Here is a 27,219-nt window from a genome sequence, read left to right as displayed (position 1 = left end):
CACCCCGCAGTCCCCACTCCACCGTCCCCGCCCCCTCCCGCCCTGTCCTGGCGCTGACCAGCTTGTCTGCTATGTGGTCCATGATGTTGGCGTTGTAGAGGCGGCGGCGCTGGTCTGGCCACCAGCTCTTGATGTAGATGCAGGGCTTGTGCTCCAGGTAGGGCAGGTGGAAGTAGTTCCTGGGGCGGGAGGAGGCGGGAGGTGGAAGATTGGGGGTCCACGGAGGTGGGAGGGCTAGGCGTCGAGAGGGTGGGAGGCAGGAGGCTGGCCCTCCCAGGACCCCCTCGGCCATCTGGCTCACCTGTCGGTGATCTGGGGCCGCATGGCTGGGGTGGAGGAGACTGAGGCCAGGTCCCCACCCTCCTCCGTCTCATCGTCACTCGAGTTCTGAATCAGATCCACTTCCTCCTCATCCCCGGGCTCCTTCTGAGGTCGAGGCCGCTGGGGTCGGGACAGGCCATCCACCTCATTCCCATAGTTGCCTGGAGGCAGGAGGGGCGCACAAGGGCTGAGAGTCCTTTCCCCACAAGGCCCCACCCTGCCCTCCCATCCCCGTGTTGCCGTGGGTTTGTGGGAGGGGAGTGGGAAAGTCTGGGCATGGGGACGGTGCTGGGGGTCTGTGCCCGCTCAGATGTGACAGAGCACTCGCCAGAACCGGTCCCCATGTCCTCCACACCCGCAAACCCTCGCAAAGAACTCTGACGACCCCTGAGCGCAAGGTCCAGCCCAGGGCATGGCCTGAGTCCCACTCTCCCCTCTCCAGCCTCACAAGGGCCTCTTCCTTCTGCAGGGACGGCTTCTTTCTCACCGTGTCCCAAACACAGGCTAGCACTGTGGTGGGGCGCAGGCCACCCCGTGGGCATGTGTGCCTCACGGGAATGTTCTGTGTGCCCCACGGGCATGCGCTGTGTGCCCCACGGGCATGTTCTGTGTGCCCCACGGGAATGTTCTGTGTGCCCCACGGGAATGTTCTGTGTGCCCCACGGGCATGTTCTGTGTGCCCCACGGGCATGTTCTGTGTGCCCCACGGGCATGTTCTGTGTGCCCCACGGGAATGTTCTGTGTGCCCCACGGGCATGTTCTGTGTGCCCCACGGGCATGCGCTGTGTGCACCACGGGAATGTGCTGTGTGCCCCACGGGAATGTGCTGTGTGCACCACGGGAATGTTCTGTGTCCACCATGGGCATGCGCTGTGTTGTATGCCCACGGGCATGCGCTGTGTGCAGTGTGCACGCTGGAAGACACACGGAGGAAAGTGGTCACGGTTTCCCTCCCACCAGGGCTGTGGCGCAGGGTTAGCTGTGACCACCCAGAAGCCCGGGGCCTGAAGTCCCCTCGGAGGCCAAGCACTCACCTATGGTGACCTCAAAGGTAACTGGCTTTTCTCCGTTTTTCCGGTCGATCATTGAGGCTTCCAGAAAGGCTCCGAATAAAAAGAATTCTTCGATCTTCCCCGTGCAGCTCTGTGGGGAAGGTGGGTGAAGCCACCATTAAGCTTCACGGGGATGCTGGGCTGGGCCAGGCCTCCTCCTCCAGGTCCTTTGGCTGCTGGTGGCACATCCCACCCAGACCCTGGAGGACCGAAGGCCCAATTCCTTTTGCCCAGGCAGAGCCCAGGCCCAGGCTGCCATGGCGGGAAGGGGGCTGAGCTGGGGGACATGGAGGGAGGACAGCACAGCCTCCTGGGGCCTCACCTCTGACACAGGCGTGGCCTGCTCCACCTGCACCTCCGTGGAGCTGGTGAGCTCAGGGTTAGAGGTGTCCAGGATCTCCACAGCCAGGCCCAGCATGAGGCGGGCACGGAAGGACACGCCCTCACCCAGGCCCTCGTTCAGGTCCTGGTGCTCGTCCAGCAGCGTGTAGTTGCGTGTGGAGCCGTACATGTTCACCCAGGCCGGGCCCAGCGTGGGCAGGAAGCCTGTGAGCCGGAGAGAGAGGAGTGGCCTGTGTTACATACACCTCAGGGCCCGCAAGCGTTAGAGGGGCCTCTTCTGGGGGCTCCCAGCCTGCACCTCCTGATTGCTGAGATGAGGACCCCATGCCTTCGGTTGTGAGCATTTGGGAACACATCCATCCCCTAAGCCCCAGTGAGCGCTGTGAGGACGGGAATGGCTGCTTCTCTCGCTCTGTATCCCTGGTACCCAGCATGCCCCCTGGGCTGTAGGAGGGGTCTGTGCCCACAAGTCTCTAGATAGGTACTATGGCAATAGGACACATCTATATGTGACATGCATGCATATACACACATGTATAATTGTTATTTTCATTTTACAGATGGGAATAGTACAAAGGTCACAGGGGCTCATTGTCAGAGCTGGGGTTCGAATCCAGGCAGCCGGGCTCCGGCAGGCCCAGTCAGCTCTGCAGACCCAGCCATGACTTTCCACCTCTCCCTTGAGGTGGGAGCTGCTGGCAGCGCCCTCGCCGTGCCCAGCACCTTCCAGGCCGGGGTGCAAGATGGTGGTGGTTGAAGGGGGCTCTCATTCATTTACTCCCTCCTTCAGGACACTCCCACCCCCCCCACCCCCGTCTGCCACTTTTGACCTTTGTCTCCGTCGTTGGAGATCTTGCGCAGGTCAATGAAATGGGTGCCGATGGCCACGTCGTTGACCTTGTCCGAGTCGCGGATCTGCACCTTCATGCGTTTGCAGAGCGGGGGGAACAGGTCCGTGAAGACGACCTGCTCGTTCCACAGCGGCTCGTAGCTGTTCTTCTGCACCGACGTCTTGCCCTGTGCGAGGGAGTGAGCGACAGGGTTTGTGTGTGAGCATGCGTGTATGTGCTTACTTATGTGTGCATGTGTGTGTGGTGTGTGTATACATGTTTGTGTGTGTACGTATATGTGGTGTATGTGTGCATGTGTGTATATGTAGATGGTGTGCACTTATCTCCTCCACTCTTCCCCACCCCAGCCTCTCAGACTCTCCTTCCATTTGATGCTCCCCCCTCAGTTCTTGGTCTCCAGGACCCAGAGGTGCGGTGGGTTCCGTAAGGCCTGTCCATGCTGAGACAGCTCCCAGTCCCCCGCCCCCTGCCCCTCTCAGGTGGCGCGCCCTCATCTCTCACTCCCCTCCCTTCTCAGGCCAGTCTCCTGGCTTCTGATTTTGCCTCATGTCAGCCCCTAGGCTCCCACATCTATCTGATGCCCGTCACCCCAAATCCCAGCCCCTGCACTCTGTAGCCCAGTACCTTCTGGCCAGCAAAGAAGACTTGCACATAGGGGTCAACCAGGTCCTTGTTCTCCCCAATGAACGCCTTCTTCACGTTGGCCATGATGCTGGTGTTCATGCGGGGCAGCCCCTCTGCCCGGTAGATCTTCACGTAGAAGCGGGCCCACTGGCGTTCGGCGGGCACACCATCGGGGAGCAGCAAGTTCCTGCCGCCATACACAGCTAGGGCACCAGGCCGGGCACCCCAGCGCCTGCCCTGGCATCTACGTACCCCTGGGGCCTGGGACAATCTCCATGAGCCCCTGCTCTGCCCAGTCCCTCCTCTCCTGTGACAAGGAGTCTGTGGGTGCTGAGGCCAGCGTAGGTGGCCCCAGCCCTGGCCAGAGTCCTTCCAGGGAGAGGTGGGCTGTCTGGGGGTGGGTGAGAACAGGGGTGGGGGATGGAAGGTACGACTCTGAGCCAGTCCACCCAAGGGACTCCCTTTGGGGAAGGACGGGCCAGGCCGGGTCTCAGGCTGGGGGAAGGTGGGAGCCTCACCCCTCAATGTCTTCCTCCTCCGTCTCGTTGGCCTTGTGGGGCGTCTTGATGTTGTCCCCCTTGCCTACCACTGCGACGTCACACTTCACGTAGCCCTTTAGCCCAGCCGAGATGTCGTCAGGGTCGGACAGGATGGCCCACTTGTGGTGAAACTGGTGCTCTGCGGTGGTGAGGAGTGGGGACTGCACCTGCGCCCCCTCCCAGGGGCACCCGCCCTCGGGGCAGGCCGCAAAGCTGCAGAGCTGAGAGCCTTCTTGGCCCCTAGATGAAGCCATCGGGTGCCCTTGGGCCAGGGGCCACTGCTCTGCTTGCCTCTGGGCCAGGGGGACAGAGGTTCCTGAGCAGGGGCAGCTGGGGCCAGGTGTGTGGTGTGACCGCCTCCTAATGGGTTCCTCCACCTGCAGCCCTCCTACCCCAACCCCTGCGCTCACCTGCACACAGCTGCCAGCAGAGCCTTCAGAGAGGCTCCCCTCTCTCACTGGGGGCTCCCCAGTGCTCAGGGTAAAATCACAGACCTTAGCATGGCCTGTGTGGCCTCCGGATACAGCTCTTCCTACTCACTCTGCTTGTCCCACCCCATCCCTGTGCTCCTGCGAGGCAAAGCTGCTGACCCCTCTGAATAATTCACTCGCTGTTTCACACCTTCATGCTGCTGGCCTTTGAGCTTGGGATGATCTCATCTCTGCTCTCCCTCTGCCCCAACCATTCTCCTCCCTGCTTAAACGTCGACTTCCTTTGCGAAAGTGTCTCCTCTTCCATGCAGCCTTCCCTGACTTCCTCGGAATTGCTAAACCTGACCCTTTTGTTCTTGCTGTTCCATAAGCACACTCCTGTCTCACAGACAAGTTATTAACAACTTATTGTCTGTCCAATTTCAGACGGAAAGCCTCCTAAAGACAGGGTAGTGTCACCCCAATAACCCCAGGACCTGGGACAGTGTGGAGGAAAGGACAGGTATCAGGGGAAGAGGCCATTCCAGGATGGGTCACTGATCGGCTGCCTCCTGCACGCCCCCTACTGGGGATTGAGCCCACAACCCAGGCCTGTGCCCTGACTGGGAATCGAACCGTGATCTCCTGGGTCATAGGTCGATGCTCAACCACTGAGCCACACCAGCTGGGCTTAAGCTTCACTTTAAAGCTGATTGTGAGCAGAGGGAAGCCCTGGCCTTGCTGCATGAAAGGCTCAGAACTTCCCTCTTCCCCTCTCTCCCCTTCACCTTCTACCGCAGCTCAGACCGTCCCTAACAAGGCGCAGGTCCCCCCGTCTGAGTCGCAGCCACGATGTGTGCCAGCCAAGAGTCTATTAGGTTGAACCATGAAAAAGCTCCAATTTGTTCAACGTAATAGTTGAGTGGCACCTTCCAGCCGCTTACCTTCTCCTGGCTGCTTTGATCTCGCCTGGAAATGGGAAGGTCGGCTGGTGCCTCCTCCCTGCTCTGTGAGGGTCCGATGCGACCGCCTGGCTGACATGGCACTGCCACTGTCAAAAGGCCTAATGGCATCGCCACTGCACCTTGAGTGGCGGGTTCCCTTCAGGGCTAGGGGAGCCCTGTGCCAGGCTGTATGCCCATGGTTCCAGCTGCCCAGGTGGTGGGCTTTGAGGACAGTGGGGCTCAGCAGGGGGCCCAGGAGTCACATAGCCCGGTGTCACCCCAGACCAGCTGGGAGACAGGGAAAGCCCTGGCACTTCCCAGAGCCCCAGACCCCTCAACTGTAGAAGGGGTGATGCCACACATCCCAGCAGAAGGGCAGTCTGCAGCCCTGGGGCTCCCCAGGGTGCCAGCAGACAGGTGCATATAAGGCGGAGCACCCATCACTCTGCATCCCTCATGGCTGTGTGTGCTCACGGCCCCACCGGGACCTCCGGGGTGTGGATGTGCTTACCTATGTGTGCGTATGTGTGTGGTGTGTGTACACATGAGCCAGGGACCGCCGGGGTGGGGACACTGAGAGCCCACGCTCCCCGAGCCGTGTGCACCGATGCTGGTCGGGCCGCAGCTACTCACCGGGCTGGGAGTACACCGTTCCCACATCCATTTTGAAGGACCCCACCAGGGTGCCGCTGCGCAGCAGGTTCTTGGAGTGAATCACCTTCCGGGCAGAACCACCAGCCACCAGTCAGGCTGGGCGGGGCTGAGGCTTTCGAGGGGCAGGGGCAGGGGTGGGGTGACTGATGGTGGCACCACCTCAGTCTTTCTGGGGACCCAAGCCTCTGGGTGAAGCAGGAGAGCGTTTGGCCAGGCACGGGGGGCTCGCCGAGGCTCAGATCAGCCCCCCTGCCCTGGCCTGTTTTGGCTGGTTGCCAGTACAGGTGAGTAGGTTGTGCACTGCGCTAAGCCACCCAGCTATGGGGCGAGAGGGGCTCAAACCCAGCCTGCGCCCCGCTTGCCCAGCTGTGTGTCTGGGTGCAGGGCTGCCTTTTTGTGGCTGGTTTTCCCCGAGGGGCGCCCTTTCCAAGTTTGCACGAAGGTGCAGTGTGAGCTGAAGGCCTGTCTGCCAGGGGCTGCTCCCCACTCACCGAGATCTTGATGATCTTGTCGAACATGACGTCAGGAGAGACGTGGAAGTCGAAGACGAAGTACTGGAGAGGGGAAGGACCCAGGCCGCTGTCACCGGGTGGGCAGCAGCTAACACCCAGGGGCAGTGCTGGGCCCCTCCCTCCTGGCAGTGCCTGTCTGCACCCCGGCCATTTCCCGAGCCCCCAAGTTCAGGTGAGCAGCAGTGGCAGCTACTGGTCCTCCCTGAACCGGGGCGGGTGGGAGGCTGGGCCCCAACATGAGGGCCATACCCCAACCCCTAGGCAGCGCCAGTGCCACTGAGTGTGGGAGGGGGAGGGAGGCGGACAGTCGATGGAGCAGCCCTGGGCTGGGGGCCGGGAGACTGGGTTTCTAGCCCCAGTTTAGCCCCTTTCTAGCTGTGTGGCCTTGGGCAACATTTTCTGGACCTCAGTTTCCTGAGCTGAGCGAGGAGGACCATGACACCCTCCTTAGAGACGTGTTGGGACTATAACATATGTTGTGGTTATACGAGCTACACAGGCATCGCCTTTCAGCCACAGGAGATGCAGCCCATTTTGGAGATGTTAAAACGGAAAACGGGAGCTTTGGAACCGATGAATCTGGGGTACGAAGGCACGTAAACCGCTGAAAATGGCAAATGCGGTGGGCGTGGACTGTCCTCTCAAGTTGGGAGCTGCCCCTCCCAGGGGCGGTGCCCACCCATCTCTCTGGCCTTGGTAGGCAGGCGCAGGGAATGAGGGTGTGGGGAGGAGAGGAGGCACCCCGCTTTCGTGAACTTGTGGGCAGAAGGATGAAATGTGGCCCATGTATTTAGGGGGAAGATCTCAGGAGGATCTGCTCTTGGCTGTGGGTGAAGGTATGGCTGCGGAGACGGACAGACCGAGCTTTGACTGTTGGACCCATCGCTGCTTTTTCTGAGCCTCAGTTTATCCCTCTGTGATGTGGGGAGAATGACTCAGGGCTGTCATGTTGACCTGCCAGGGACATCATTCACAGGGGTGGGGAGAGCAGGTGTGTGGTGTTGAAGTCTCAATGAGATGACCTCTGTCACGCAGGGGTGCCCATGGTCAGCGCCCAACAAGCACCAGCTGCTAGCATGGCAGCAATACGTCAGGTGGGGGACGGAAGCTCTGGAGAGACGGTGCAGATGGCAACTGATGCCTTGGGGCGGGGGGAGGTGCCCGGGGAGTGTGTCGGAGGGAAGCAGGCCCGGGAGAGGGCTCCAAGAGGCACAGCATTTCAGCAGTGGGCAGAGCCAGCGAGGCCAAGAAAGGTGGGGAGGGAGGAGCTGGCAGAAGAGGGTCCCAGAGGGCCCCAGGGGAGGGACCGGCAAGCGGATGAAAGGAGCCGGCCAGTCAGGGAGAGGGGGTGGATGTTGCACTGAGGGACAGCCGGTCCTTGGTGCATTTAAAGATGGGCAGTTTCAGTGAAGTCATGGAACAGAAACGATGGTAGAGATTGAGGCGTGAGTGGGAGGTGATAAAGTGGGGACAACTCACGTGGTCAGACTGTGAATGGGAGGGGAGAGGTGGTCACTAAGGAGATATGTGGGCTTGAGGAAAGGCACAGCTAGATGGCTGGATAGTTGGATAGACAGATAGGAGATAGTCAGATGTGTAGTTCCTGTCGTTGAGCATACATGATTTCCGGTAGCTGTAGTTAGAATATGTGAGAGTAGAACACCTTATAGGCAAAGGTGGAGCCAAAAGGGACGTAAAGGCAGAGTGGGTGGTGTTGAGTGAATGTCATAATGCCAGATTCGTTGGGATGCAGCAAGAGAAAGATCCAGGGCAAAGGGGAGAGGTGGTTCAGGCAGAAGGAAGATGCCAGTGGCCGGGACCAGATGCATCCACAGAGAAGGGGTCTTGGCCTGGTCAGGTAGTTCTGGGAGGGCATGGTTCTGAGCCTTCCTGCACACAAAGCCGGGTCCAGAGCAGGCAGTCGGGCCAGGGCCGGCCAGGTGCCTGAGAGCTGTGCCAGTCCCAGGAGAGCGAGCCAGCTGAGCACAACCAGACTTTTGCCCTCTCGGAGCGGTCTGTGGTCACATTCCTTGCACTTCCTGAGCATATTTTCTTTTTGTAACTGTTTAGAAATCTGCTAAGTCATGTCGATGGTTCTCACCTCTCTCTCTTGTGATTACTGGAGCCAAAGGAAGGTTCTCCTTAACTAAGAATTAGCCAGAAGCAGTACACCTCTGGGACCAGGAGGATATTTTTCAACAAAGAGGAATGTGGTTGGGAGGAATCATGGGAAGATAGTTTAGGGTGGTGCTTCTTAATGGGGGGGGGGGGGGGCGGGGCGGGGCAAGACATGCTGAGACTCCCAGGGGACATTTGGCAATATCGAAACATTTTTGGTTGCTACGGCTGGAAAGGGGATCGCTATTGGCATCTACTGGGTCGAAGCCAGTGATGCTGCTTAACATCCTACAATGCACAGGACAGATCCTTACACCAAAAGTTACCCGCCCCAAATCACCATAGTGCTGGGCTGGAGAGACACTGCTTTAGAGGAAACAGAAATGGCGTAAATCAGAGCTACGTGGGTTTGTGAAAAAGAACAAAACTGTGACCACGAACAAAGTTAAGATCCGCTTGAGTGAAATGAATAGTCTTAGTGGATATAAATATGGGGTTTGGAAAGTGGTTTTGAGGCTGAAACTGGGAGGTGGCCTGTTGGGCAGAAACGGTTGACTTTACAGTCCCCGTGTTGGCAGACATGGGCCCGGCCCACAGCAGATGCTCAGCAGATGTTTGTTTCTTCCCTTGGGGGAGTAGCCATTCAGCAGAGCGTTCCCCACCCCTCCAGGTACATGCCAGGCTCTGCGCTGGGCCACACGATGCAGGAGATTGGGAGGGAGCCTCCAGGCCAGCAGGGAGACAGGGACACGAAGGACCAACCACAACTCAGAGACGTTACTGAGAGAGGTGCACTGACCTCTGACCCAGAGAGTGCAGGGAAGGCTGCTCAGTGGCAAGGGCATTTGAGCTGGGCCCTGCAGGGTGAGTAGGAGTTTGCTGGGGAACCACAGAGTAGGGAGAGCAACTGTTTCCTTGGGAAGGAAGAAGCCATTTGAATGAAACATGAGGTGCGTTGGGCTGGTGCAAGGTGATGCGGCTTTGCCCCTATCAAATAACCGTGGAAGGCCAAGGGAACCTGTCTCCATGTCTGTCAGGGGAAAGAAGCCGTTATCTAGGCTAAAGGCTTTTCCAGTCAGGGATGAGTCCTGACGTAAGGTGTGTCAGAGACGTTGAGCCAGAACATTGGGATGGGGTGTGTGTGTGTGTGTGGGGGGGGGCCTGACGTTCTAGCCCTTGTGGGCCAGCGGGAAACCAGCTGTGAGAACAGGTCTGTCTGTGGTCACACAGGAGACTTTGGCCAGGCCCCAGCCTAGACTGGGCCCCTACGAAGGGCAGAGTGTGCCAGGTTTTCTAACGGCAGATGCAGGGCTTGGTGCTCCCACAGTTTCCCAAGAGATGCCCTCGCCCTAGTGACAGAAGGCCCCCTCAGTCCTCAGGACAGACACTGGGACACAGGGCACAGATGCCTTATTTGGGCCAATCTGGCACCCCTTTGGAGCCACGGGGAAAAGCAGACTAGCTGCCCCCTCCAGCAAAGGGAGGGCCAGGGATCAAAGATGATTAAGATGGGTTCACCCCTGGAGCTCAGAGTCAAGGTGGTGGGTGTGGGGTGGCCATAAAAGGGGGCGGAGAGAGTGCTGGGCTGAGGCTGGACAGGATGGGCCCGTCTCCATCCACAGTACTCTCTAATCTCAGCAAGACGGGGAGACCGAACTAGAAGGTCTCTGAGGTCCTTTGACCTTGATGTGGCCTCAAACGGCTGCAAAGAACAGGAGTGGACACCTGGCTTTCTCTCTCTCTCTCTCACCCCAAGACTCCAGGCCAGGGCTCTGGGAGGAGCCCCACAGCGGTGCAGGCAGCACCAAGGCAGCCTCACAGGAGGGTGTGCAGGCAGAGCCCAGCCCTGGTGCTTAGCACCTGGGCAAGTTCTTTCTCCAGGAGCCTCAATGCCCCAGGTGTAAAATGGGGTTCATGGTGACAGCCTCTGGCCGTTGTGCGAGTCAGAAGGGATGACACACCTAAAGCATTCGGAAGAGTGCCTGGCGCACAGCAAGTGCCCATTAACGCGCCAGTGCCACCACGGGCAGGGCCTGGGATGGGGACACTGCTCCGGGGCACTGTCCTGGGAAACGGCTGGGGCCAGGCCTTAGGGCGTGAGATTCACAGAGATACTCACTGCTGAGGGCTGCACGGGAGTGCCTGGGGGGTGCTCCTTTCAAAGGGTGGCCCCGGCCAGACCAGAGTCAGGCTGGGATCTAGATTGGGGTTCACAGACTCTAGACTGTAGGTCAGTGTTCTAGTGGTAGGAACAGGGTAGGTCAAGGTCACCCCTGCTGGTAGCCCTTTGTGCCTCTTGACTCCCAGATGCTCCTATTGGGCCCAGGGGGGGGTGGGGCCCAGCCTCCTGCCGCATTTGGGAGGTCCCTTTCCCGACCTGGGGCCACGGGCACTGACCTCATTGTAGTAGGGGCAGTTAGTGGACTCCTTCATAGACGTGTACTTCTTGTCATCGCCCACCTCCACGCACACCACGGGGTCCATGTTCAGGCCCACCAGCTGCCGAGCCTCGATCACCGTGATGCTGACCTGCAGGCAGGAGAGAGGGAGGCCAGAGGGAAAGATGTGTGAGCCCTGGAGCTGGCTCGGCCGGAATAAAGGCAGCCTTCCGTTAAGTGGTTGGTCTCCCAAGAAGACAGGGTCTGTCTGAGGCTCACGATGGCCTCCGTCGACTCTCTTGAACTTGCATTTTACCAAAATGGGCTTTGCTGAGCTAGAATTAGCATTTCCTTCAGCACATTTCTTCTAGTGAAACTGTACAGGTTGCTTTTCATGCTTCTCCTCTTGGAGATCTGGTATTTTAATTGCTGTGCTTTGATGCAACTTCTAAATATGATTTCACTCAAGAGAATCATTTTCCCTTTTCATAAAGAAGAATAATCACAACAATTATCATCCACCGTGTCCACGAGAGTCTTATAAATATGCGAAAGGCCAAGAAAAGTTTACACATCAAAACAAAAGATGGTAAGAAAAATAGAAACTCCGATGCCAATGAGAATGTTGCTAGGAAAGTATACAGAACTGGAACATTTACTAATTGAAGTGGCACTTGAACTATGAACTCAAGCATTTCTGTTTGGAATTGGAAGTGCCAAGGGAGTGGAGCTCAGTATCTGGAGCGTTGAAGTTGAATAATCACCATTTCTTAAGGGAGCTCAGAAAGAAATAGAGCTAATTAACTTAACTCAGAGTTTGCTGTGAAGAGAGTAAATAGACATTAGAAATCCTTCCAGAATATTCTTTGCACAGTAGTTTATAGAGTTTTGACCCCGATGAAACTTTTTATACCAAATATGTATTTTTAAATCTCATCATTTTCCCAAATTAACCCATCTCCTCCCTTGCATTAAAAAAAAAAACCCCAACCAAACAACAACAGAAACAGGACTGGAGGTAACCCAAGACTAGGAAGAGACAGACACAGATTTGGCATAATAAGGTACTGTAGACATGCCATCAGGAGATTAACCTTCCCAATATGAGCAGTTGGTCCGATTTTATGATTTTCAAACAGGCCCGGCCATGATAACAGCCTTTTTCAGGACCCAGAGTTTCCACCTTCCTCCACTGAGCAGAGCCCATGAGGGCAGACAGCCCTGGCTGGCAGCTCTGACACACAGGAGGTCAGAGGTGGAGAGAGGAGGAGGGCAGAGGGTTGAATGGAGTCAAAGGGAGAAGAGAGGCTCAGGGTACTCTTTGCTGGCTGAGTGGTGGCCCCAGGGGGAACCCCGAGAATGTACAATTGAGGCCACTGCCTGGTGCCAGTGTAGCCTCTTACGGTGCTATTTTAAAAGCAGCATATATTTACATATTTATGCTCTGGGAATGCCATCCTGCCGCTCCTGCCCCAGGCGGCGCTCTTGTGGAGGGGAATGCATCACTGGGACTTGAAATTAAAAACAAAACAAAATGCACAAAACACGAGGGAGGGGATTGGCCATCCTTCCCTCCCATTAATTGATGATTATAAAATAATCATCAGCAGAGGGCTTTATTTTTCCTGGATGGAAGGTGAAGGGGCAAATAGAGCCACAGTGGGTCCGACTGACAGCTGATCAAGAAGCACTTTTCGTAATTGGCTATTCCACCTTCTCCTTCCAAGATAAGACACATAATCCCTAGGTGGCCTCATAAAGCCATCGCAAGGAACAATGCTAAATGTAAATCTATACCTTTGCCTTGGGAGAACCCAAGAGTCACAGTGCTTCGTGACCTGCTTCTGAGCGATCTGATCATGCTGTGAGAACACTAGCTGGGAGCTGGAGATGAGAGGAGATGCCCCTGTAGCACTTTCTTCTAAATAGCCTTTACCTTCCTGCAACTCCCGGTGGCAGAGATGTGACATGACCAGATCTGCATTTTGAGAAGATGGTAGAGGATGCAGTGGAGGAGGTAATCTGAGGGTGGGGAGACCAGAGAAGAAGTGGGTGCAATACTGCAGTCAAGGTTGGAGTCTAGGGCCAGTGGGAGGAAGATGACGGAGAGGTGGAAACTGGAGAGATGTTTGGAGGTGAAAACGTATAAGGTCTTGGTGCTGGGAAGAGAGAATATTGAACTTGCATATTGAGGGAATAGACTCAAGACTTCATCACCCGCCAGGAACACCTCTGCCAAGGGCCGGCCTTTGCTCACTCTGATGGGAAACCGCATATTCACGAGGAAGAGACTGTGGCTTCTCGCTTTTGAGATGTCAATAATCATTACAGGGCTTGCACATTACGTACATCCTAAACAGAGGAAATAGGGGGTAGGAGTATGCCATGGTCTTTTCACTGTTCTGAGGCCTCAGGATCCTTCCTGAATCTGAGTTCAGCTAAGTCCCTCTGCTGTCACCAACTGGCTGTGCTTTCTTGTGGAGAGCAGCTACAGTGTTTGGCCAGGTTCAAGCCTCGGACTAATGAGAGGGCACAGTCCTCTCATTGCCACGTGCAAGTCCCAGCTTGGAGGGCAGAGCCCTCCCAGCACAATTATAGCCAACAGCTGTAGTTGTAAGCGTGAACCTATGGTCCGAACACGTGGCCCCACGTGTCTGAGTGATGTGGGCTTGACAGAGTTCAGGTGCATGCAGTTGAGTAGCTTGGAACAGTGTAAACATCTTGACCACGCCCCTACTTTGCCTCGTGGAATCTGCTATAAAATAAAGACTTGGCTCGCAGGCGTCGTCGCTGTCTCTCCATCAGAGAAGCAGCGTCCTGCCGAGACCCAGCTTTCATTCCCTTGTCTGTCTTTTCTCAATCCTTCGCCGCCCCCTCTCAGGTTCACCCTTGGCCGTGCTGGCGCGGCACACTTTCTGAGGCCTTTCTAACTCAGCAAAAGCCAAGTTCTCCAAGACAGTAAAGTTCCTTCTGGCAGGGTTTCTTGCTTTCTATGTTGTATTTACTGGAAACAAGAATAATTCCACATTTGCATCCTCCACGCTCTCTCTAAGTGTGCTAACACTTGCAGTTGAGACGTGAATGAACCTGTCAGGAACTCCCGAGTTACCAGGTTAATGACAGCTGTTCTGTTCCATTCAGATTGTGTGCAAAGTGTTTGGAGGGAGAGTGCCTGCTTAGTTAACAAAAGCCTCTGGCAGGAAGCACCCTGAAAGAGCTTTGGAAAACAAGCAGCGGGCAGCAAGCGGAAGCTGACCAGGGAGCAGAGGGAGCGACTGTCCAAAGGGTTAAATTAGAGAGAAATGAGTCGTTCTCGCTGCTGCAGTCAGACACCCTCAGGTCTGAACCCTGGATCTAGCTCTGAGTGACTGTGACCTGGTCAAGCTCCTTACTTTCTCTGGCTCTCAATGTTCCACCTATGGCACGTAGTAATACCTATATTTAGAAGGTTCTAAGAATGACATTAACTTAAATGGACAACACATATACGGCCCCTGACCTAGTATCTAGCATATGGTAAACCTTCAGAAAATACAGTTCCATTAACAGCAATGACTCCATTTTCTGTGTGCCCTTACCTGGCAGGCTGGTGACGCTGTGGAGGCAACAATATCTGACTACGGGGTCTTTGTTCTTTGGAATTTTCCTGTTCTCAGCACACAGAGGAGTCAAGCCCTGAGCCCAGTCCCCTGGAAAAGCCCTCAGAAGTCTTAGAACACTCTATGCTTGGATTTTTGCAGAGAGGTGAGGGGGTGGCATACCCGAACCTTTAAGAAGCCCAGTGGCTTGAGGTTATCTAAAACCACAGGGGCAGGGCCATTTGACACTGTCTGGGGCTATTTTCCCACCTGAACAGATGGTCAGGGACTGAAGTGAGGATTAAGGGAAACAAGATGTGCCTGGAGAAAACATGAACAGATGTATTTGATACAAAGAAAGGTGCCATCTAGTACATGACATCATCACCTGGGCGAGATGAGGTGGGGCTGTCTTTGAGGTGGTGTGCAAGGGCTCTGGGAATTGGGCATAAAAGATAAGCTCTAACCTGGGAGAGGGGACTCACACTGATTCTGGGGTCTGGCGCTGGTACCTAGGCCAGGTGGGGTCTCCGAAGTCTCTGTCCCCTCTCACCAGACAGCATACCCACTCAATGCTAGGAGAACCCAGGAGTCTTCTGACCTATAGCTGGGGGTCTCCTTAGCCCCCAAGGGGAGGTCTAAGCAATGGATGGTCTCTTGGCCCTTCCTGCTTTCAGTTTATAAATAGACACGAGGTGCTTCTGGCTTGTACAGGAGCCCATTGTGAGGTGTGTTGGTGTAATTCAGCCTCTCAGGCTCTGAGCAACTCTGGGAAAAGAGACAAAATTGAGGGTGTGGTCCTGCCAAGCTGAGGATCAGGTCTGTGGGAACCCTAGTCAGAGTGCGCCAGATGATCAAGGCCAATTTGCCATCATACATATGTGCAGGCGAGGATGTAACCTGTTTGTTAATGTAGCATGTGTATCACTGATTGGCACGAGGCCTCCTCTGTTTGGTGTGTATCACTGATTGGCACGAGGCCTCCTCTGTTTGCATGTGTGTCACTGATTGGCACGAGGCCTCCTCTGTTTGGTGTGTATCACTGATTGGCACGAGGCCTCCTCTGTTTGCATGTGTGTCACTGATTGGCACGAGGCCTCCTCTGTTTGCATGTGTGTCACTGATTGGCACGAGGCCTCCTCTGTTTGGTGTGTGTCACTGATTGGCACTAGGCCTCCTCCGCTTGGTGTGTATATAAGCTACCACTGACCAGGCAGGGGGCTGGGCTACTTTGAAAAACTACTTTGTCAGGTGGCTCCTGTGGCAGCAATGGCCCCTCGATCTACAACAAAGTCTCTCCTGGACGTGCCTACAGCTTCTCGTGTCTTCTCTGTCTAATGCCCGGCGTCGGCGGAGCTGTGCTCCCATAACGTCCCAGGCTGGGAGGGCCGCACTGCTGTCCAGCTACCCCGACGGCCTTGTCCCAGCAGCGACCGGTCTGCACTGTGGCCACAGTGTCTTCCAGCTGTAGCTCTCTCCCTGTCCTAGCCATTTTGTCTCCAGTTTTAGGGACATACAAAAAATTGTTAATTTCAGAGAATACAGAGGAGCAAAAACAAGAGAAAACACCCACTCTCGCTATCTATACCAGGGCTGACACTACTTACAGCATTAAAATAATACAACAATTTTTAAAAATGCACCGAAGAAATCTTTCTTCAGAGGCTCGATTGTTGGGATTTTTTTGGGAGGGAGGGGGTGCTCCTTGGTCTCTACGATTCCTCCAGGTCCCCCTTACTGTACGAAGTCCAGTTCTGGACACGGAATCCTGGGAGGGCTCTGAGCAGCAGAAGCAGAGTTTTCAATCTCCCCTTTGGGTTTGTACCTCTCTTTTTGTGCCGCTTCTCTGGGTGCCTCCTAGGGACAAGCGTACTCGAGGGACTTATATCTGGCTGAGGTTGTCCATGACCCCCAGATCCCTGCCTCCACAGAGTCTGTGATGCACATCTAGCCAGGCCACATGCCTACCCCCACCGAGCAGAGTCTGAAAGGCTTGAGGACTCTAGTTGGCCCACCCACCTGGTAATCCATGGGCCGCCCGGCACTTGGCTCCATCTTAATGTCTGGCTTGGATCTGAGGAGGAGAACGTACAGTCAGGCCTGGTGTAAGGGGGTTGCTTGTGGGGGAGGAGGAGGGCCCTCCCTGGCCGTGGTTAGATTTTGGAGAAGGGCGGAAGGACAGAACTGTGGTCTTCAAACACCCAGGACTGTCAGACAGAATGGGGAGTAGTTTTCGGAGGCCCCAACAGAGAGGACTAGGCAATAGCATAATTAACAGGGAGGCAGGCATCAGAACGGCAGGTTCAAATACGGGCTGGCTGGCTCTGTGATTTCCCTGGGCCTGGAGGTATTCGGTGCCTTGGGAACAGGCCCACAATGCTGCACTCTACCTTTGCAGGGAGGGTGTGGAGAGCGGCTACAGTGTTTGGACAGGTTCAAGCCTCGGACTAATGAGAGGGCACAGTCCTCATGGCCACGTGCAAGTCCCAGCTTGGAGGGCAGAGCCCTCCGGCACAATTATAGCCAACAGCTGTAGTTGTAAGCGTGAACCTATGGTCCGAACACGTGGCCCCACGTGCCTGAGTGAGGTGGGCTTGATAGAGTTCAGGTGCATGCAGTTGAGTAGGATCGAAACCCACGAGAATGTTGTAAACATCTTGACCACGCCCTTACTTTGCCTTGTGGAATCTGCCATAAAATAAAGACACGGGGTGTAGTCCATGGCGCTGTCGCTAGCTCTCTCCATCACAGAGGACAGCGTCCCACCCAGACCCAGCTTTTATTCTCTTGTCTGACTTTTTCTCAATCCTTCACTGCCCCCTCTCAGGCTCACCGAACCTGGCTGAGCTGGTTCGGCACATAAAGCACCCAATGTGGAGCTGAGCGTGCCATGGCTGTGCCGACTTGCCGCAGGAGAGCTGAGAGAGACAGCCAGGAGAAGAAGAAAGGGGCAGGTTCAGATGAACCCAAATTCTAACATTCCTGCCTGATTGGGGGCGGGGGCAATTGGGGATGTGGGGCTCTGCCCACTCACCGCTTGTTGGAGACATTGGTGGTGAGAGCTGTCACAGAAGCTAGAGACACGGAGTCCGGATCCATCCCCTCCGCCAGCCGAATGCCCAGGCGGTCTAGGTCATCCATCTCCAGCACTGCTGGTTCATCTGGGGAAGAAGGAAGGCTGGTTAGGTGGGTGGGACGGTGGGATAGTGACGCTCTTTCCCCTTTCGCTTTGGCATCAGGGAATCTAACAGTTAAATTTAAGGTATAACTAGTAGCATCTGCTGAGAATATTATAGCCTGTGTATCTACAGACTTTCCTACCTCATCTTGATCTTTTATATCTGGTTTTAATTATATCTGGTTTTGCTTTTATAAAAATTGATTTTAATTATATCTGGGTTTGCTTTTAAAAATTTTAATAGAAAGTAGCTCTTTTATTGTATGTTACTTAAGCACTGAGTAGCCTCATGGAAGAGGTAGGAAATAAAAGACACATACTTATATACCACTCATAACAATAGCTACCATTTATTGAGTGGCTACCATGTGCCAGGCACTTTATACACATATCTCTAGTCCTCATAGCCATGCCCACCAACATGGGCACTATTCTCATGTCACACATGGGGAAACTGAGGCTTAGGAAGCAACTTATCCATGTAAAATAGCTGATGGAATTCAGAACCTAACCCTGTACTAATGTGTATTAATCCAATGAGACACAGAAATGATGATTCTAAGAAGCCACCCAAGGGTCGTTGGTTTGGGCCTCAGCCAGCAGCTGTGTCCTCTCCACAGCTGGAATTGGCACGGGGGCAAGAGGAGGGGAGAGGGATTCTGGGGCCAGTGGGCCACACAGTGGGCACGGGGAGTGCAGCCAGGTGCTTCGAGGACCTGGGTGAGACAGGTACACACATGTTATCCACTCCCTTCCTCCGTTTTCTGCCTGTCCTCCTCTTAAACAACTGCCTCACCCCCTCCCAGCCTGCTGCTCCAGGGGGGCCAGTGCCACCGGCCACTCCAGCCTCCGGGGCCCACCCTGCCTCTCTCCCCAAGGCCTTCCCTGCAGCCCAGTGAGAGGGAAAAGGCAGGATCTGGGCAAACATTCTCGGAGTCAGGTTTTGCCCCAGAAATAAGGAATTGGCCGAACAACGTCTGTTTTTTGTTATCCCTACTCTAACTACAAATCTCTAGGCTTCTCGATGGAGAAAGCAGAATGGGGCAGAGGGCGGGAGGAGCCTTTCATAAACAGGCCCCTGGGCAGGGGGCTCTGCTCGGCTCTAGTCTAGAGTCTAGAGTCCCAGTGGTTCTCAACCTTCCTAATGCCGTGACTCCCAACCATGAAATTATTTTCGTTGCTACTTTATAACTGTCATTTTGCTACTGTTATGAATCGTCATGTAAATATCTGATATGCAGAATGTATTTTCATTGTTACAAATTGAACATAATTAAAGCATAGCGATTAATCACAAAAACAGTATGTAATTATATATGTGTTTTCCGATGGTCTTAGGCGACCCCTGTGAAAGGGTCGTTCGACCCCCAGGTTGAGAACCAACAGAGATGCGGTTCCATCCTCAGCGCTCAGCTCTCAGCCCTCACAGCGACCCCTGCCTGAGGGCCACTGTCAGGGCTGGCTCCCCCGCCAGCCAATGGGAGGCCAGGCCCCGCCCACGTGGCTCCTCCGGCCAATCACAGGAGACCTTGACTGCAGAGAGGCGGGGCTTGGTCTCAGGTGCGGAGAGATGGCTAGGCCAAGGGCAGGTGCACGCGTTTGTACCTTGTCTTTGGGTTTCCTCCTTGTGGAGCCGGTTCTTCCCGAGCTTCATGGCGGAGAACACGCTCCTCCCGGTTCTGTGAGAGGAGCCGCCAGAATGAGGAGGTGGAGGGAGATGGAGGCAAGGAGGAAGACACACCAACAGAAGAGCGAAACCCGAGCGGAAACGCGAGGGAAGGGACACCCAAACCCCATCCCCTCGCCTACTGGTAAACTGGAAGCCAAGAGGGGCGATTCGGGCAGAGGAAACCCCGCCCCTTCCCTTGCCCAGGCCTTCACACCACTGAGGAGCAGGTGGGGAGCCAGCGACCAGAGAAGGTGGCCTGCGGTTGGCAGGCACCGCTTAATTGGAGCCCCTCGGGATCCTGGGCCTTCAGCCCTTCTCAGTCCAGTCTTAGAGCTCCAAGCCCCGCCAGTGCCCCCAAGCTGCTCTTCCATGTCCCTGCTCCCCGCCCCTCCCCCCCCCCACACACACACACCCCATACTGGGTGGAAAGTAAGCCAGCCAACCTGACACAAAGCATCAGAACAGAAGTCAGGAACAGGACTCAGAGGGGCAGAGGCCGAGGTGCTGGGAGATGTGGTTGAAACTAGCTGCTCACTTCTCAGATGGCCCTGGTGCTCAAAGCCGGCCCTGTCTTTCCCAACCTCCCTGTTCCCTGGGATCCTCCTTGGTCCCCAGTGAAAAGGAGGAAATAGGCTCTTTCCCATCTATCTTTGGTGCTGGCTTTAAAAAGGCCCCTTCGGTCTGCCCCCTCTCACTGTGGGATCTCCCCCTCCACCAGTCCCCAGGAACATATGGCAGACTCCATAGTTCCTACCTCTTCCTCTGGCTTGGTGTGGCCTTGTGCCCTCAGGTGAAAGGCCCTGCCGTCGGGGGGGCTGAGGGAAGGGGCAGGGGTCCTCACTGTCCCTTCTGTGCTATCCCCGCAGCCGAGCCTGTGATCCCTGGTGCCAGGAGGGACCAGGAGTAGGTTCAGCATGGGATAAAGTGCAGTATTCCATTACCCCATTAATATTGCATTAGTTGGACACCTGACTCCGTCCACTTCCCATTGCCCCTCCTCCTGGGTGTGGCCCTGTCCTCCTGTAGGCCTACGTGGGGTGAGGGGCAGGCTCGAACCCTAAACTCACCTATAGCTGAGCCACCCATCGTGGGCCATGCATCTCCTTGTGGAGGCTTCGCTATGGTTCTCAGGACCGCTGTTCTTTTTCTTTTCTTTTTAAAAATTTCTCCACTTCGTATCTTTTACAAGGACATTTGTTATTGGATTTAGGGCCTACCTGGATAATCCAATATGATATCCTCATCTCAAGATCCTTAACTTAATTGCATCTGCAAAGATTCCTTTTCCAAATAAGATGATATTCACAGCTTCCAGGAATTAGTACACAGACATACCTTTGTTTTTGTGGCTACCATTCAGCCCACTACATTTTTCTTATATAGATGTAGCTTCCTAAGGTTCTGGGATGTGTTAGCTCAGTGAATAAACCCAGAAATGTTTTCCCAATAGTTAGTTATTCCACAGGCATATTACTCATCCAAGGCCCGTGCTGGTTATGCTAGTTAACGTGAGTTGGGCGAGACCATTCTGTCCTGGTGGAGGTGGCCTAGAAACCTCAGGCCTCTCTACTCTGGGTTGGAGAGCCAATCTCATCCCCCCAAACCTGGCCCGGTCCTAGGCCCAGGCCTTTCCTTTCCTCTTCATCTGCCGGCAAGACATGGACAGGTGTGAGTCTGTCTCCCAACGAGAGAGCAACCAAAACCACTCCTTTCAGGTGGCACCAGCTCACAGTTTAGGAAGCACCTGGCATGTTCATGATTTCCTACAAAGGCATCAGGCAGGTGAAAGGAGGCTGGGGCTGACTGATCCGCCTGCGCTCTCCAGCACCATGCTTTCTGGGGTGTAATAATGGGAGGAGCGGGGACGGAAGGTGCTCTCAAGCAGGAAAATAGATGCCTCTGGAGTCTCTCACAGCGCCAGGCAATGGGAAGCAGCACGCTTGCTACCCTGGGCAAAGGGCAGAGGTTCTTATTGAAATAAATGTTAATCAGTGAAATTTGAAGATTATCCAAGTGGATTAAAGATTTGTACTTTTTAAAAATCTAATTGTTTGATTAGGTCACTGGTGGCTGAGGGTTTTAAAACTGAAATTCTGCATTTGGTCTAGGGGGTTCTTTAATTACTAAAGATGTAATGTGGCGAGAAAGCCAATAATCAACTTGGTGAAACATTATTTTGCAACCAAGTGGTTCTTTTATTCATGGCTGCATGAAAGTAGGAGAAACAGGGCCGGGGTGGTGGGCCTCTAGGATCCACTGAGGATTTATGACCACATTTGGGCTTCCCCTTCCTGGATTCATCAAAGTCAGAATGCTATGCACCTACAGGCTAGACCAGTGGTCGGCAAACTCATTAGTCAGCAGAGCCAAATATCAACAGTACAACGATTGAAATTTCTTTTGAGAGCCAAATTTTTTTAACTTAAACTATATAGGTAGGTACATTGTTATTAATTAGGGTACTCCTAAGGCTTAGGAAGAGCCACACTCAAGGGGCCAAAGAGCCGCATGCGGCTCGAGAGCCGCCGTTTGCCGACCACGGGGCTAGACCATGACTTCTCTCTAGAGAAAAGATTTTGAAGTTAGTTCACTCAAACTCTTTCTGCATCTATAGACCTGATGATTTCTTTGCTGGTTCCGTGGCTCAGATCTAGAAGGATGTCATTGTGGTTGGGTGATGCACTGGGGGTCCTGAGGAGACCCTGGTGTTCATAATGTCTGGGAACGTTGGCCAAACTAAAGGTAGCGAGCTGGGTCCCATCAGTCTGGTCTCTCTGTTATTCTGGAGGTTGTGACTTAAGAGGGACGTGTCTGAAAATGAACAGCTGGCCGTGGCTGCCCAAGGCTTCTCCTTAAGACGGCCTTCAATGGGACTGTCTGGTCCCATTAGCTGAAGCCTTAGGAGAAGCAAAATGCTGCGGCATAGAAGCAGAGTGTGGGGGTCTTCTCTGGATCACTTACTAGTAAATGTCAACTTGGGGAACTGTTCTCCACGTGCTCCTTTGTGGGTTTCTCTCTCTTATTGTCCACGCTCCAGCACCAGTAATGTCATCACTGCAGCTTTTACAGTCATCTTTCAGGGTGTGTTGAATTTCAGTTAGTTTTGAATGTCTTCCCACATCTGGGCAGGACAGGTTGGCCCTTCATACAGGAACCTGTCTCCAAACTGGCCTGTTGGCACATGTGCCCTTGCCGTACGGCAGGCCAGGCAGCCCTATGCACTTACCCCCATGTTTGCCAGGGGACCTGGCTCCTCAGCTCTCCCCCATGGCCCACCCCCTTGCAAGGCCCGAGCAAAAAGCATCATGGAAACAGATTTCCCATCTCCCCAAACCAGACTCTCCCAGAATTTCACATACTCACAGGGAGAGGAGTGTCTCCATGGCTCTATTTTTAAATTTTCTTTACTGCAACTTTCACCTGTTTCCACTGATTTCTCCCCAGTGGAGATAGAAATGAACAGCTTTGCCACACAATAACCGTCCAGAGCCTTTAAACCAGTTCCCACACTTTTGCTTCTTTAGGCTAAAGAGTTTCAACTTGTTTAATCTCCTCTTAGGAGTCCCATTTTCCTATCCTTTTAATCAACCTAAGGCTCGACACATGAAGTTAGAATAGGAAATGCCAGCTTACTTTATCTCATATGTTAATTGGAAATGGCAAGAGATTAGAATAGAGCGGTGCTAAGGAACCGGCCTTTTCAGTGGGCCTACTGTGTGCTTGTACTGTGAGACACCCCTTAGTTAGGCTTCCTTGGGCCTCCAGGACTTCATGTCCACCCGCCCAGCCCTGCCTTCCTTCTGAAGGTGGTCACTGGCTTCTTGAGCCTCCCCAACTCCTTTGACTTCACACCCTCCCACACAGGGACACCTAAGGCCTGACTCAGTGGTGGGAGCTGAACAGGGAAGTGGAAGCAGAATCAAGACACTGAAAGGAGGGAGGAGGGAATGGAAGTCAGAAGGCCCGGCCACTGCCCAACCCACCCTTGTACCTCCCTGTCCCTCACTCCCATGGTCAAGTGGTGAGACCTCCCTCTCCCTGCCATCCCCTGGTGCTGACTCCGCCAGGACAGCCAATGACTAAGCCTCCGACATGGGCCGCCCCAACATCCGCACCCTGTGGTGAGGACCCTTCGAGCCCTTGGGCTCCGCCCTGGCCTGGGACACCTACTTGTGCTCGCCATCTCTGCCTCCCTTGGTCTTCTCTTTGCCTTTGCTGAGTAGGGAGAAGAAATGAGGAGACAAGGGGACGTGTGTGAGAGGGCGCAGGCCAGAGACACTGCAGACTTAGCCCCTGGCCCTGCTGACCCCCATGCTCCCCACTGGCCTCTTGTCCCACAGTCCCCTCGCCCCACAGCCTCTCACTTCAGCACACCTAAGCCTGTAGGGCAGGGATCCCATAGGGCTGGGGAGAGAGGGACCTGGAGTGCTGATGAGGGCAGAGGCCTCAGGGTAGCAGCTAATTTCCTCCACCCCAAGGTCTAGTGATTTCTGAATGTGGGTCACAGGGAACTCAGTTAGGGGAGCCTGGCCACCCTCCAGGCCTGAGCCATCCAACTCCTCCCCTAATCCCTTCCAGTGGACTGGGGTCCTTCCAGGCCCCCGAGGGCCTCTCAGAAGAAAGGTGGGCAGAAGGAGGTGGGACCATGGAGGGCAGGAGGACCAGTAGGTGGAGAAAGAGAAGGAGAGAGTATCGAGTACAGGGAATCCAAGGAAAGCCCCAAGCCCCTAGGGCGGCTGTGAGACAAAAGCCCGCTCCTTTCCTTGTTCTTCCTATGATGTGGCTCCTAGTGCAGCTCACTGGCCTCACACAGAGGGAGAATGTGTGCATGTGAGAGCGTGCCAACACATGCGCACTTGTGTGTGCGTGCGCACATGTGTGCTGAGTATCTCTTTGGAGATTGAGGGGAAAACACACTGACATGCGAGGGCCTGGAGCCCCGGTTTTGTGCATCTGAGAGCAGAGTGCCCCTGGGGTTGGTGACTCATCCCCTCTCTGCAGTACTGAGGGCTGGGATTGGGGGAGGTGCGAAGGGCCCTGTGAGTAAGGGGACCTGCTGGCCAGGGTGCTGTGAAGCTCCAGCTATGGGCTGCATCTGTGTGAGAGCCCTTGGTGTGAAGTGGGGTGACCAGAGCTGAGAAGAAGCTCCGTCCACAGCCTGGCCCACCCTTGTAGGCCTGAGAGAGGGACTGCTCGGCACTGTGTGAGCCACAGCCGCCCAGGTGGGCAGCCCTCTCGACTGTCCAGAGGCCCCAGAGAGCTGCTTCCCATGGGCACTGCCCCAGGATCCAGAGTATCCCTGGGTCCTTCAGGATCTCAGAGTTGGACGGGAGCCAGGATGCTCCCCCCATTCCCGGTACTGACCCAGAGGGGCTACTGGCTTCCCCAAAGTCACTCAGCTAGTTAGTGGCAGTCAGGCAGGATGGGACTCGAACTTAGCTCTTCTGATTATTCAGAGTTAGCGCTTCTTTTCTTGCAGTTGGTGGCCCTCACAAGGCTTCCAATCTTGTCCCCAGAAAACCCTTTCTCAGCCCACCTGCCATCTCAGACAGCCCCCTGCCAACACTCCCCTACAAGGGACAGAGGATGGGGACCCGCCTCCATGGCTCCCCACCAGGTCTCGGCTTCTCCTCTCACCATTTCCCGCCAGATTCCTGACCCTTTGATTGTCCAGCCGCCAAGAACCTGTCTGTCACCAGCCCTTACATGGGGCAGCACTGGGCACCCCAGTTACAACCTGTCCCTCAGCCATCCCTTTGGCTCTCCCAACAGCAGTCAGAGAGGAGTCTCATTTGTCCGGGCCCCCGTTTTACAGGAAGAGGGTATGTGACTGGCCAAGGACCACCAGGCTGGTAGGAGGCAGAGCTGGAGAACTCAGACCTGGACCTCCCCAGGCCAATCTGCTGGCTCTTCCCACCCCACGCAGCCTGGAGTCCCAGGAGGGCGGGCCCCAAGCTGGCCTAGGTGATGCCGCCCCGCCCACAGCTGCCTGAAGGCAAAGGTAGCTGCATTTGTCACGGGCGTGGTTCCTTTGACCTTATTGCTATGGCCCCCAGGAGGTTCCCAGGGTTTCCTAAGCGCGTATCTGTGTGCGTCTGTGGTTGTGTGTGTGTGTGGGGGGGGGGGGGGGGGGGGGAGAGGTTCAAGTGCAAAGAAGAAAAACATATTTGTCCTATAAAAGTATCAAATTCAGTTCCATTAATGTGTGTTTTTTTTCGGAACAGGGACTGAATACATTTACAGTGGGGCCTTGACTTATGAGTGTCCCGACTAACAAGTTTTTTGAGATACCAGCTGTCTCTCGCCGATTTTTTGCATTGAGTTGATAGAGTAATTTGAGTTACTGAGCTCCTTAATGATCTCGGTCTCGGAACGAATTAAACTCGTAAGTCAAGGCCCCACTGCACTTGGAAAGGAAAGGGTGGAAGGAGATTGGAGGAGATGATTGCAATGGGAGGGAGGCATCTCCTCTCGAAACCCACCCATCCCTCCATGTGCCCTCCACTTACCTGCATTTCACACATCAACGCCGGTGACCTAGGAGCCTCTGGATAATGTTTTACTAGCCCAGATTCTGCCTGTCTGGGCTCTAAGAGTAGTACAATTGTGCTCCCCCTTTTTGGGGGGTAAAAATCGTGCATTTGGGAAGCACAGGCCTGGACACAGCTTCCTGTCAGCAGGAAGTTTGCAGGCATGAATTCTGGACACGGAGGGTGCTGGGCTGTGTTCTCAACAGAAGAGAGGAGAGAGGCTGGGTCCCAATCGGGACCTCGGCTTCACTCTGGCAGGAAGAGGCCACCTTGCCGGGCTGTCACTGGCCGGGGCGGAGGCCAGGTGGTCTTGAACAGAGAGACCAGGCCTCCCCGCTCTCTGAGGGGCAGGAGCCACCCTACTCCTCCGCTGTGAGTTCTGGAATAGGGGCCTGGGGTGGGGATGCTGCAGCAACACCTTTCTCCCTCTGCTGTACCTTTTGGGCACCTCAGCCTGTTCCCTGGGCTCAGTCAGGCCTACGGGGGCCTCCTGGAGGCCTAGGCATCCACTGTGTCTTGGGGGGCAGTGGGCAGCCAGTGGTCCCAGCCTGTTACCTCCGGAAGCTCTTCTCGCCCGGTGCCCGGGAGCTGAGGCGGGAGCCGGGGAGCAGCCCGTCCGTCTCCTGGCTGTCCTTCTCTTCCTCCTGAAGGGACTCGTCTCCCAGGAAGTCCCCGTCATCCCAGGAGCCCACAGTGCCGTCTGTGTCCTGATACCGGACCTCCACACACAGGCTGGTCTGGAGGGAGAGAGAGGGCTGGTGAGCAGCGCGGACAGCAGCAGCAACCATAATCCCACACACGTGGCTGCTTTGTGATGTTTGCAAAGCGCTTTCCCACGCTTAGCTCAGTGGAGGAAGGCAAGCTGGGTACCATCCTTCCCCATCTCCCATTTTGCAGATAAGAAAACAGGCTCAGAAAGATGGACATTCACAGTCAGCCAACCTAATAGGCTCCAGCTCTTGGCTCTATTCCTCCCAGGTGCCCAAAGTCAGGGCCCGCCCTGGAGAGTTGAGCTTGGATTGGGGGTGGACTGAGCCCACTGTGCACACAGCCAAGAGCATCATCCAGTGTCCCAGGGAGTAGGTCACCCTCTGGTCCTCTGAACCAGGGCTGCCTGGAGGAATGAGGGTGGCCTCCCTGAAATCGGCTGACCTGAGTCACCTCCTCCCGTCTCGCTCTCCATCCATGAGGACGCCCCACCCCGAGCCACTCTGTGTGTGTGTGTGGGGGGGGGGGCGGAGGTGAACAGGCCCTCAGGTGACCCCGCAGTGGGCGAGTCCCGGTGCTCTCTGGGGCCACCCACCTTGATGATAGCGTTGTTGTCATCAATCAGCGTGTCGGTCACCTCCACGTGGTTCTCCTCTACCACCTTCTGCAGCACCATGCGGAAGGTCCCAATGAGCCTGTGGACGCAGGGGACATGGGTTTCAGGGGGAGAGGCCAGAGTGCGGAGGGACATCCCCAGAGGCTGTGAGTGGCAGGGAAGGGGAGAGCAGGCTGGAGAGAGGGAGGGCTTGTT

At 55.1% G+C, this 27,219-nt stretch overlaps 1 protein-coding gene across 3 annotated transcripts in view; it reads right to left on the bottom strand.

The window, feature by feature from the left end:
- The window catches only part of OTOF (otoferlin), a gene marked incomplete at its 5' end in the record, with an annotated part of 72,293 nt that overhangs the window by 19,062 nt on the left and 26,012 nt on the right, over positions 1-27,219 (bottom strand). For 2 of the 3 annotated variants that reach the window (XM_081101310.1, XM_081101312.1), the window contains 15 exons: positions 59-179; positions 302-482; positions 1,356-1,464; positions 1,696-1,919; positions 2,546-2,732; positions 3,191-3,377; positions 3,709-3,868; positions 5,717-5,801; positions 6,229-6,291; positions 10,765-10,896; positions 16,343-16,397; positions 17,358-17,484; positions 19,107-19,180; positions 26,256-26,437; positions 27,004-27,103. In XM_081101310.1, coding sequence (XP_080957436.1) covers positions 59-179; positions 302-482; positions 1,356-1,464; positions 1,696-1,919; positions 2,546-2,732; positions 3,191-3,377; positions 3,709-3,868; positions 5,717-5,801; positions 6,229-6,291; positions 10,765-10,896; positions 16,343-16,397; positions 17,358-17,484; positions 19,107-19,180; positions 26,256-26,437; positions 27,004-27,103 — 1,987 coding nt within the window. Of the gene's footprint in view, positions 1-58; positions 180-301; positions 483-1,355; positions 1,465-1,695; positions 1,920-2,545; positions 2,733-3,190; positions 3,378-3,708; positions 3,869-5,716; positions 5,802-6,228; positions 6,292-10,764; positions 10,897-16,342; positions 16,398-17,357; positions 17,485-19,106; positions 19,181-23,340; positions 23,386-26,255; positions 26,438-27,003; positions 27,104-27,219 lie in introns of all 3 variants that reach the window. The other variant, XM_081101311.1, reaches the window with a different exon arrangement.

The sequence above is a fragment of the Myotis nattereri genome, assembly GCF_964212035.1.
Source record: "Myotis nattereri genome assembly, chromosome: 10".
Lineage (NCBI taxonomy): Eukaryota > Metazoa > Chordata > Mammalia > Chiroptera > Vespertilionidae > Myotis > Myotis nattereri.
The sequence above is the reverse complement of the archived record's forward strand: the minus strand, read 5'-3'. Positions and strand labels throughout refer to the sequence as shown.